Source organism: Nesoenas mayeri, assembly GCF_963082525.1.
Source record: "Nesoenas mayeri genome assembly, chromosome: Z".
Lineage (NCBI taxonomy): Eukaryota > Metazoa > Chordata > Aves > Columbiformes > Columbidae > Nesoenas > Nesoenas mayeri.
Genome location: NC_137542.1, coordinates 33,589,208 through 33,601,630, shown reverse-complemented (window position 1 = coordinate 33,601,630; position 12,423 = coordinate 33,589,208). Strand labels below are relative to the sequence as shown.

At 42.6% G+C, this 12,423-nt stretch overlaps 1 protein-coding gene across 1 annotated transcript in view; it reads left to right on the top strand.

The window, feature by feature from the left end:
• The first annotated feature begins 403 nt into the window (after positions 1–403).
• Positions 404–12,423, top strand: part of RAD23B (RAD23 homolog B, nucleotide excision repair protein) — a 38,714-nt gene continuing 26,694 nt past the window's right edge. Inside the window, exon 1 of the mRNA XM_080363163.1 lies at positions 404–680. Coding sequence (XP_080219289.1) covers positions 615–680 — 66 coding nt within the window. The 5' untranslated portion in view covers positions 404–614. The remainder of the gene's footprint in view (positions 681–12,423) is intronic.

The window sequence follows — 12,423 nt, the reverse complement described above, 5'->3', positions numbered from 1 at the left end:
TCCCCTGCGAACACGTAGGTATGTGGCAACACACCCGCAAACATAACTTACGGGCGCGCAGCCGCACTCCCCCATCGGCACCGCCCCCCCGCGACCCGCCAGGCTCCGCGCCTCGCGCCAGCGCACTGAGGCCGCTGCCGGCTGCCCGCGCCTGCGCATCACGGGCGCCTCAGGTGGCGCCGCTGGCGCGAGGCGCTCCTCGGCGGGGCTCACGCGGCGGCCGGCAGACCAGTCGGCACCACCCAGGCGGGGCGGCCGCACATGCGCGCCCGCACCTTCGCCCCCGGCTCTCGGCGGACGAGAGGAACGCGCAGCTTGCGCAGGCGCACGTCTCCCGCCCCACCCCTTTCCGCCGAGCGCCTGCGTACGCCCGCCGTCGGGTGGTGCTTGTCCGTCCTCTCCCTCCTTCCCCCCCCCGCCGCTGGGGCCGGGGACCTGAGCGCCACCGCCCGCCCCCGCGCGGTGAGTGTGACTGGCGCCCGGAGGCCGCGCGCCATAGGGCGAACCGGTGCTGCTCCTCCCCTTCCTCCTCCCTCTTCTCCGCCCGTCCCGCTGCGCTGTGGGGGACGCAGGGGTAGGAGCGTGACCGCGACGGGCGGGCTACAGCCGCCGCCATGCAGATCACTCTGAAAACGCTGCAGCAGCAGACCTTCCGGATCGACATCGACCCCGAGGAGACGGTGCGGGCCCGCGCGGGGACGAGATGCGGTGGGGAGGCCGCGCTCCGTCCCCTCCAGGGCTCAGGCCTCGCTTTCCCTTCCCGGAGGAGAGAGCGCGGCCCGGGCAGCGGCTGAGGGCAGAGCTGGGGCGGCCTTTTCCGTGTCCCCGGGGCGGGGGGCGAGATGGGGAAAGGGGCAGGACGGACCTCTCTGTTGGGGGAGGGGCGGGCAGCGTGTGCGGGGGACGGATGGCCGGAGCCTCTGTGAGGGCCTGGGTTGTGTGGGTGTGATGTGACGACCTGGCAGGAGTTTAGGGGTGCGGGGTCCGGCCGGGAGAGTGGGGTTTGAGAGCTTCACCGCGGGGAGATGCGGGCCCTTTTCTGGTGAGCGCGGGCGGTCATGGGGTGACCCCTTTTTCTCGGGGCGCAGAGAGGCCTCCTGCTGGGTGAGAGTGACTTTTCATAGCTGGGGAAACGAGGGGCCGTTGTGACCAGTCCCTCAGTGAGGAGACTTTCCTCGTTTCGAAAAGGAATGCCCAAAACGTGGAAGGGAGAATGTCTCATCCTGTACTCTGGAGAAAAGAAGCAAGAGGGCAATAGGAAGCTAAAGTTTTTTCTTTCAGGAGTATACGTGCCCACACCCGTGGATTAATGGTGATGGGGCAACACTGGGAGTGTTTGATGACCACTTGGGGGAGTGGGGAGGCTGAAGGGAAGTGTGGTGCTCGCTCTCTACAGATTCCTGCCTGGAAAGGAAATGTCGGGAGAGTTGTAGGGCTCCTCTCTGCGGTAGTGCGTACTGCAGAGGAGCTCGTGAGGGTTTGCCCTCAGATGCATCCCTATACGCTTAGGCAAGTGTATACTGTGTTTGAAGGTAGGTGGTTGCAGGGAGACTTTGCTGTTTTCCTACAGCATGATTAATCTCTGCTTATGAGGTGAGGGAGTGCATGTGAGATTCTGCTAACAGCTGTAGGGTGAATGTTGCTGTCTTCTGCAAAACAGGCATTTGGGTTTGTGGTGAGGTTTATAAGAAGTATTAGCCTATCTTACTGGCAGGCTGCAGTGACTGTATCTGTGTACTTCTAAGATTGGGAGTGGGGAGAGGATGTGTTTTGGTTGTAGGTGAATGTTTTTGATTGGCACGTGGCATTCTGCTGGAAGATCCTCAGGGAAATACACTGTTCTAAGATGAAAGGAAGGGCCTTAAGTGAGTTTGCAGGGTTGGAAGTTGCCTAGTCACTTGTCTGAGCAGGGACGGTTGCCTCTGATAGCCAAGTCCAGACAACCTTGTGGCCTTCTTTTGAAAGATTTGGAGAGTTTAGCGTCTGAAGGTGTGTCTGCAGTAGCCTTTCACATGATACCTGGGCAGTGAAACTCTGGAAACTGTGGGACATTACATCTGCTTTTATCAAGTGTCTTGGTTTACCCTCTTTCGCTTCAGTCTTAAGAAAAATGAAGAACAATGGTTAAAGTTGGATTGAGAGTTGATGTGGTTGAAAAGTGTGGTAGAGGGAGATGGCAAATGCCTAGCTGATGCATGTCTTAAAAACCTTCAAAGATTTAAAATATCAGTCTTGTTATGGAGAAAATCTCTCTTTTAATATTTGCTCTTTTTCTCTGTTATTCAGTAGGGTCCTGGGAAATAAAATTGGGGAGAGGACTAAAGGAATGTTGCCAGTCAAAACCCTTACCAGCTTATGAGACAGCAAAATGCATTAGCAAGAGGTTGGATTATGGGAAATTAGACTGCACTCCGTGTTTCATAAATGGAATTGCTGCAGTAGCTCAGTAACAGAAGCAAGAATACTTCTCACGAGCATAATGCTTGAGTTTTTGGGTAGGAATGGGTGGTAAGATAGAGGAAATGTGAGTAGGATTTGAAGAGAACTTTGTTTTAAAGTGAGCAGGGTGAAGCCTCAATGTTATTATTAGGTGAAAAACGTATTAGATTCCCTTGGTCTACTTTTTAGAAAATTACAAAGAAATTCCTGTTGAAAATGTTGCAAATTGTAGAACTTAATAAGAACACTTTTGAGCCTTCGGTTAGAAACCAAATCTGTTAAAATTGGAAAATACTTCAAAATGTAGTCTGTTAAGCAAATGTTTCACAAGTATATGTTTGAAAGTTCTCAGTCTGACTTTGAGAAATACTAATTTTAGCTATGTCCACTGGTATCTTAGCTTAATTTTCTAACAACTTGAAGCAAAGGTGTTTGTTTTGCAGGAAACATTACTTTTAGTCTTTGAACTATATGTGTGTGTTTCTCTGCTAGAGGTAGGCTTGTTTACTTGGATCTGTGCCCTACAGTGTGACAAGGCCAAAAATCATCTCGTTGTGATAGGCCCAGGAGACTTGTTGCTCTGAAATTGGATTCTCATTCTCTAAAATTGGTTTCTGGTTCTAGCAATTTCTGCCCTTATTCTTAATACAAAATTAATCTGAAGAGACTTGATGTTACACGTGCTAGTACTCTAACAAGAGTTTATGCTTGTAGCTGAAAGGTGTAATTGGTAAGGAATATTTAAACAAACTGGTGAAATTTTGAAACAACACACTTCATAATACCTCATTGGACTTGTTACAGCTTATACATAAGCAACCGATTATACTTTTTTCCTGCTTAATCAGACACTTGAATTTTAAAGTTCAAAACGTGCTTTTAATAATGTGTCTTTAGTTTTGATTTAGTTGTGTTTTAAAGTGTTGCCCCACTGAGTATATTGACTGAATAAAAATTGGAGTAGAAGCATGGTGTATTCTTGGGTTTTTTTGGGAAAAACCTTGAGTTAATGGGAATCGATCTTCTACTCGTGCTCTGTAGAGGAGTGGATTTACCTGTTGTGATCATTTTAGTGTTATAAGTGAGGCCATTCAACACATGAGCATTCAGACTTAACCAGGATAAATAAAAATATACATTTACCTGCACAAGCTGCTTCTGCTTGTTGACTGTGGGAGAATATATGCATTAAGCATTGTGTTAGGAGCAAATAATAGGCCCTGTCTGAAGCTTATGTAGACCTGTGGCTTCTAGATTTATACAGTAAATAGACTTTTAAAAAGTCTCAAACATTCTTAACTTTGTTTGAAAGTGAAATACCAGTTGAAAGTCTGACCTGTTTCTTTTTCAGCTTCCCTGTGCTGTTAACCTAGAAACTCAGTTGTCAAAATGCAGGGAAGTGCAAGGAACATTCAGGATGTCAGTAGCTTTTTGGCTGCGGTTTCTGTTGTCACATATTACGAGCTTTCACATGTTGCTGTTCCACCACAATGTTTGAACACACCAGGCCTACTTGTTTAGCGCTGTGTCAACAGGACACTTTGTTGTGGAAATTTGAACTTCTATGCATTCTGGTCCATCCTTATTACATTTATGCTTAATTGTTAAACGTGTGTGTATGCATTCTTGTATGCTAACATTACGCCTCTTTGGTGCTGGAAGCTCCTGGTTTCTAAGTGTAGGCGTTTAGGCTAGATACTAAGGAAGCCAAGTTAAATGTGTGGAGAGTATACTCTAGCGAAAATCAAGCAGGATCCAAGGGAAAAGTGAGTTTTGGCATACATTTAATTTTTCCAAATAAAACAGGTATACTGCAGGGAAAAAGAGATACTACTCCCGTTTACCAAAAGACACTGACATAGCAAAGAATTTGTTTTCTGGTTTGTATGGGGTATAAAAAACACTTTCGCTTTATAACAACGAGGTGGTACATAAGGGAGGTACTTTTTAATATGTACTTGAGGGGTGTCTATGATAAAATGACAATATAAAAAAGTAATATATTTAGTGTTAGTCATTTTAGTTTTGCTGAATTCGTAGTTTGTTATATTTGTCAGAAGAATTAACTTCAGAAACAGAATATTGCCATAGAATATTGCTGGGTGAAATGGTGGAATCTGACTTTGAGGCTTGTAATCTATGGGGAAGTACGAACTTACTTCGACCTCTGTCCTACATGTGTTTCAGTGTAGGTTAATTCTGCAGCAGTTGCTGATAAGAAGATAGTTTTCATATTTCCCTGAGAGTTTATATATGGTCTTGGTGGTTAGAGAAAAAGTGTTGTCATGATCCTGTTCAAAATCCAGAAATATCCTTCTGGGTTCAAGGTGTCTTTCTGTCTCAAGTCCTGATATTTTTCTTGAATTCTTTGACTTTAGAGCAGTTATCTTTCTCCTCTTCTAGAGGATTGTTATGTTGCTCTTGTATCTCCTAGTATTTTATTGGTGAATGTAGGTACTTTCACAGTCAGAGGAGGTGTGTGTACACATACGCAGGCACGTCGCAAGAAGAGCCAGAGGCCATGAATGCATTGCAAAGAGCAAGTTTTATTTTAGTTACCTCTCCACTGGGGGCTCTCTGAAGTAGCACCTAAGCTTCGAGGCAGAGGTGACACCAGCGGGGACGCAGGTGCTGGTAAATTCAGCCCTGCTGGAAGATTGCTGGGCCTGCTGAGCTTGTCTGTATTTCAAGGCTTCAGGCAGGTGCAGCCTCCCGCTCTTTCTCACAACAAAGCAGGAATCTCAGACATAGTGATAAGGTGCCTAGAGTTTCTCACAGGCTTACGTTATCTAACACAGAGGTTCTACTCATCGAGCACACATGGTCAGTAAAACCGTTAGTGTGATATATGTGCATTTTCTACAGACAGCTGCAAGTCACTTGAGTGTATTTAACTGATCTCCTCGCCAAATCTTCCGCTATATTCCCATACAGGTGTAAATTTGAAGAGCTTGTACTTGGTGCTTGAGTTTTGATAGATAAGTCTGCAAATATGGTAGCTTTGGAGGGTAACCGAATAAGTGTGTCAGGGAACATTTGCAGTTTTTTCATTGTTTTTATACTTTCTTTGCAGAATGTAGCATTATCAAGTTGTGTGCTGATAATTCATGGGGTTTTTTTACTTTTTTTTTTTTTTTTTTTTTGCTAGTGCTTTTTTTCAGTGGCTAGTCTTCTTCCCTGCTTCCTGGTTAGAGTTGAAATTTTCAGGGAAGGGAAGTTGTTCTGATTCTTGACTGAAAAAAGCTAAGCTTTTACATGTTCAGGAATATTTTTCTTAAATTCTGGTGAGTGTTCTAATATAATTTCCAGAGAACTTTAGAGATGATGACACATCTTTAAAATGTAATAATGGAAATGGTAAGATAGCATGAACTATGAATACAACTGATTTTATTAATACTGGAATATGTTTTTACATGTTAGCCATTTTTCAAATACTCTTCCTCTATGACCATAATTTTACAACTCTTTTATTGGAATGTTTTTATCTAGTTCAGCTGTCAGCAAGAAAAAGGTACGTTTGTGCTTTTAATAATTTGCCAATACTATGTGCGGTATTTCTCAACCATCCAAAATTTATTGGACCACCATTCCCAAGGTGGCCAGTGAACTGAGAAGTTAAATATACAGGTTGTACACACAGACGGCTCTGTACGTAATTGTCTTATATTTAAACCCTATTTGGCAGGTATTGTTGGTAAGCAAAGGTATCTGTCCTTGGTATGTATAACAAGAGGCCGAAAGGTGTTCCCTTTGGAACTTAGAGGCAGTGGAGAGTACATGTTAATTAAATAACTGTATGAGGAGCTGACTTTACTGCTTTCTACAGTCTCATTGCTGCCCTTGTGCTTAAAAGGGCACGTTTACTGGTAAACCTTTTGAAAGTATTCTTGTTGTATTTCTGAAACGTAGGAAAATACTTCCCTGAATGGAAATTTATAAAGCTATGTAAACTTACTGGACTGAAGGCTGTCAGTGTCTTCTCCCTCCAAGGTTTGTATCTTTGATCACTGTTCAGACAGGACACTTGGATGGAGTGGACTTACTGAAACAGTAGTTTCTTACAGTGTATGAAGTACCCCATGGCTTACCCAGGCCCTGTAAGGACTGGACAGGAGGCCTCAGTGGCTCTCCTCTGCATGCTGCCCTGCAGGGAGCATTAAATTAATGTGAAAGGAAGAGGAAAAGGCTTGCAGTTGCTATAAGAACACCAAGTCAGAGTGTGGTCTAGGGACTACCTGGCTCTAGTTCTCCCTGTCATTGACTGTTTTTGTATCAGAAAAGTGTTAAGCTCAGGGCAAGGAACAGAACTGGAGCTGTAATCCCTGTCTCCGTCCTCCCAGCCTGTGTGTCTGAGCTTCACACATTATATTTCTAACTTGTTTTTTTATTTGGTTATCTAAATTAAGACCTTTAATGTGTATCTAAATGAAACTTGTTTTACCCCTCCAACTGGTTTGCTGGTATGAAGTATTGGGAAAGTTGTTTTTATTTTTCAAGTGTATTTTTATAATTACTTAAAATGTCTTGTCCATTTTGTTTCTACTCAAACTACTGCATTACTGTTACACTGGTTGTAAATCAGTTTGTGAAGAATATTATTTGTTGTAAAAATTGTCTACTTAAAGGTAATTTATGCTAATGTCTACTTAAAGGTTGTTTATGCTAATCAACATGACCATGCAAGAGGCAGCACTCAGAGAATATGATGTTTCCCCTTAAAATAAGCACATGTGGATTCATAAGGAGCACTCAAAACTGACAGCAGCCACATCTTTTTTGCTTTTTTTGAAAGCTGCAGATAGCTGTGCGGCGATTAGAAACGACGCGCACTGGGACGCAAAGATGCACACACAGACAGAGATCTTGTTCAGGAAGGAGTGCCGAGCCAAGCAGAGCAGAGAGCTAAGCTAGGCTAGGCCTTTAGCCATTGACAATTTATAGGGTTTACAGATATGGGCCTGGATGAAGACGTTACAGAAGATACTTTTTTCAGTAATTGTTATTAAAAACACACCACACTGATGTTATCTTTGTTTCAGTTACGTTCTCACTCATTCACAGACCAGGCCCAAGGACATTCACACATCATACATATGGGGGTGGTTTTCTGACCTGAGATATCATTCTCACTGAACCTGGGCTATCAGTTCTTACACTTATGAAAACCATACTTCTTTATAATCTGTCCAAGGCCCTTTAGCTGGAACTGCTGTTCCCACAAGCTGAGCTTTCTTTTTTTTCTGTTGCTTAAAGCTCTGCTTTATGTTGAAATGTATGTGTTCATGTGTTAATACAAAACTGCATGTGTGCAGCTCTTTTAGTCACTATTTAGCATCTGAAAACTGGCCTTAGTGTCTCCTCTTTTAAATAGGGCATACACCAATTTTGAAATGCATGGTAGAAGTGTGTAGAGGCCAGATTTTGATATCATGAGTTTATTTTGTTGATCTCTGAGCAATGTATAACAGCAGCTACTAGACTGAAACTTAATTTAGGTGTAGACAAGCTCAGTTTTTGAGGGGAAATTAGAAAGACAGAGGAAAGGCTCAGGAAGTAAATGTTAGAGCTAAATATGGATTTGTATCTTCCCAATTCCAGACTATTTATCTTCCAGACCATGCTGGTTCAGTCTTTGTACACAAACTTAAGCACAATAAATGCTAATAGTAAATAAAGAAGTTTATGAATGCTTTATACTGTCTGTGAGGCTGTTTTTTAATGTTGGTATAATTTTAAATGCCTTGTTTAGTTGACTACAAATGTATTTTCTTTTCCAGTCACTCACTAACTTTGTAAACCTGACTGGATTCACAATTCTTACTCTCCTATGGTTCTTCTCAGTTACTGTGTCTGTTACACCTTTGGGATCTGAACTAGGGCAGTCGTCTGTATGTACAACCATAGAGGTGGTCTCCTGACTGCATATGTGTGTCCTGTTTAGTAAGACAATGTATGAGATTACTGCAAATATGTTTCTGCCAGCAAAATCTGTTATTTGTTATTTACTTTTGTTATTTGTAGAATGAAGTAGTTAGAAATGTGTTCTTAACAGTAAAGCTATAAAGCATTTACTTATGAGCTAGGTAGCTTCCCCTGGACATTTCAATAGTACATACGATATATGCCATGAATCTGATGCTGATCATGGAGTTTGATTAAGGGTAGTTGGGAGTAGTGATACCATACTAGTACGCATGTGCTGGCCACCTCTTCCCAAGGGGAATGAATTTCCACCTGAGCAGGTGGAGGAAAGAAGTGCTAGGAAGTTATGGAAGGCTGAGACTCCATGTGAAAGGAAGCTAAAGGGCTCTGGCTAGCTTAGCTCACAAGCTGGGAGAAAAATTTGATAATACTATGTAAATATTTTATAGTGGTAAGCCCCGTGGGAGGTAGGAAGGATGTTCATGCTTCAGTTTTATCAGCAACATAAGAACAAAAGAGTATTAATAGTTTATGAATTAATTTGGGCTGGAAATTAGGAAATGGCTTCCAACATCAGAATAAAATTTGTACCAGCCTTGTAGAAGACCTTACTGGTCATTAGGTGAAGGAGGACCAGATTCCGGATAAAGATAGTGGTGTGGAAGGTGGGTATGTGGTTGATGTCAGAAGGGGTTTTTTTCAGTTTTATATTCAGTTTCTCTATAGACCTCAATAAATTCAGAAATCTATATTGCCTGTGTTGCACTACTTGTGTAATTTTAAATTAAAGTTAATGGAAGTATACTGTTAGCTATTTTATTAGGAATTATGAAATGTGTTTTTTTTCCTCCTCTTCTGTTTCAGCATAGTGTACAAGATAGGATAAATGGAAACTGGTGTGTGTGAGGGAAGGGAGAGAGTTTGCTTGGTGTACTGAGCCATGAGAACTGCTTGCCTAGATGCAACCCAGTGTGCCCTGCCTGCTTAGCTGGCTAAAACAACTGCAGAGAGCAAATGGGCATCTTAGCACTATCAGTTTCACGTAATTCACTTTTAGGATGCGTGGCTGGGATGCCGTTAGGGACTGGTATGTCTTTGGAAGACCTCAGTTTTAATTAAACTGTTTTCTTAATTAAGCTGTTTCTGAATCTCTAGGGTGTTTGCAGGTGAATTAGTGTTCGTTCTTAAAGATGTTGTCATAAGATGTGGGTTGCCTTTATTCTGATGTGAAATTCATTAGGGTATAAGGAAAATGGGATTCTCTGGGTACTGAAATCTATTTTGAACTCTGATCGGGTGGAATAAAACTGGCTAGCTTGGAGGTTTGATTTATGGATCAGTGTTTTTGAGAAAAATACGTCGTGTTATGGATGCAGAGGCTGACTGTGTATCTTAAACCTGCTTTATAAGTTTGACAGATCAATGTGATGGGTGTGCTTTCCCAAAATTAATTTTTACTCTAAAACCTTGAACTCTCAGCTACCTAATTTTCTAGAGGCAAAGTTTAGGATGTTGCTCTTTTCGGCAGCTCACTGTACCACTCACTGGGTGATGCAGTTGCCTTTCTCAGAAGCAATCAGAGGGCCTCTTTGTTCCTTCAAAAAGGAGAATTAATGGTTTAAATCTAAATGAAAGAATAAAGGTGCTTAAGACTACTGTGTCTAATACACAGGTTGTTTAGGGAGAGTTCTTCTGTATTCTCTTCTACTGGAAGAATTAAAGATACAGGTATTTCCTTGTTAGTGGGTGCTCTGTCTTCAGTCACTCCAGCTGGGACTGCTAGAGTAACTTTTATGCCACTAGCATGTTGCTGTTCAATTCAATGTATGTGATGGTATCTATTCCTTTTTTATTCTGAGACCTAGTATTCTATCCTCTGCAAATGAAGGGTTTCTAGCCTCTTAGGTTAGGCAGTGATGAAAGCCAAAAGAACAGGCAGGCACTGTATAAAAAAACTTACTTTATTCTGAGTGTACTCTTGAACTTTTGCCTCTAACAGGAGAATGCTGACATCTGTAGCTGACTGCAGATTCAAGCTATAGTAGTTTAGAACTCTATTAAGTAGAAGCCTTAATTTGCTCCTTTGAATACCTGTAATCACTTGAGTTCATTTGAGATATGACAGATTCCCTTATGTAAATGACTATTCTGTATAAAACAGTTAAACAATGTGCTGATCTGTATTTTCTGGAAGTTGCATGACTATTTTATATATTTTCAGTGTTACAGGAACAACTGGAACTACATGGCAGAATTTTTAATTAATAATTTGGAGCTCATGATATGTTACTGTCAATCACAATAACTTGTTAAATATCTTTGAATGGCAAAAGTTTACAGAGTGAATGTCCATTTAAGTGAGAGGCCTGTGTTAATGATCTTTGGCTTTGCAAATGACGATGTGTCTGTGGATATAGTTAGCAAAATACTATAAATTAGCTCAGCTATGCTAAACTTAAATTTGTTTTATAGTTTTGTAAACTGTCAGCTGGAGAAATGTGTCTGAGAATGGAAGTAATTTGTTCTTGAATATGATTTGTTCTTAAACTGGCTCACATATATGGTGAGAACAGAGAATAAAGACCAGTACTGAAAACTATGATGTCCTCCTCTCCTCAGCATTTCCTTTTCAGATTCCTTTAAGAAGCTACTCAGGGCCATTGTATTGGCAGCCTTTAGCCAAAGGTTGCGTCCGTTCTTTGAGAAACAAATGCGTAGTTTGTTCCTATGTTCAGTACCAGTGTGGCTGTGACACCTGGCTGTGGAGGACCTCTAGGGATGCCTGGGACCAAGCTTGCACATCTGGAGTCACCATGGTCCCAAGAAAAGGCAGCTGGCACCACCAACTCAGCATGCTGCTCCTCGTGACTGCTCACAGCCCTACTTCTGTCAGAAAGCAACGGGAAAGCAGAGATTACTGCTTTCACATAACTTCTGTTATTTGCATTAATAAGAACTACTTCACCAAGGCAATAAATACTACACTCCTTCACATGTATCCAGTTATGTGTTTAGTCTGTCCTGACCTAAGCCACAACATTTATAAAAATTATGTCAGGAGTGGGGTCCAAAGGCAGTTTTTGGACTATGAAAGGGGATTCTACAGCTGAAGCAACGTCCCCTGAATGTCTGTGAGGCTGCGACTGCCTGTGGCTGTGGAGTTAGTGTTCCTGGTTATAATCTTGTGGAACCTGTGTGTTAATGCACCATGTAGGAGTCTAGCAGGTACTGCATGCAGTACTCCTGCTGGAGATTGTGTATTAGTAGTGAATATAGGATAAATGTAACTCACAGGTAAGTTAACATGAACTCCTACTCTGTATAGGCTGGCAGAAGCTGCATGTAGTAGAAATTGAAATCCAGTCTCACTAATGGAAACTGCAAACCGGATGATGTTGTAATGTGACTTACCTTTGCATCTTGAACACTGACTTTTTGGAAGAACACATATTTTAAGGATCAACAGGGACAATGAGTATTTAGCATTGCTGTTGTGGAAATGAGTAACGATATCCTTTTGATACCTCAGCTCCTCTTAGAAGGAGCATTAGTAGTCAGACTACAGGTATCACTTTGATTAGTGCTGGCTGCAACTCAGATGGAGCACTGATTACAGTACTAGACCAACAGATTTGTTTTGTCCCATACATGGTCATATCAAAGAACTGGAAGGGCAAGGAGCGGTTGCATTCGTTCATTTATCCTTCAACAACTGTGTCTAATTTATGTGAAAACACGATGGGGATTGAAGATTAACTGTATGCTGTTGAGGTTTGAATTTGAAGTAACACCACTCTGCAGTGCCACAGTAGCTGCTCTGCTACAGCTACGGTATAAACTGGAGCTCTGGAGCTGGCCTGATCCACAGCGGAGTGGCAGGTCTTGGTGCGCAGGGGGATTTTCTGAGACCAGGAAATGCTGGGGCAGTGGAGAGACGTGCCAGGAGCTGGCACCTTTCATAGGAGATGTTGGTGAGACTTGGACATTGCCAGAGCCATGGCAACCACTCCCCCACACATGTAAAAGCAGCCCTGGAAGCGCTAGTGACTGGCAGTGCTA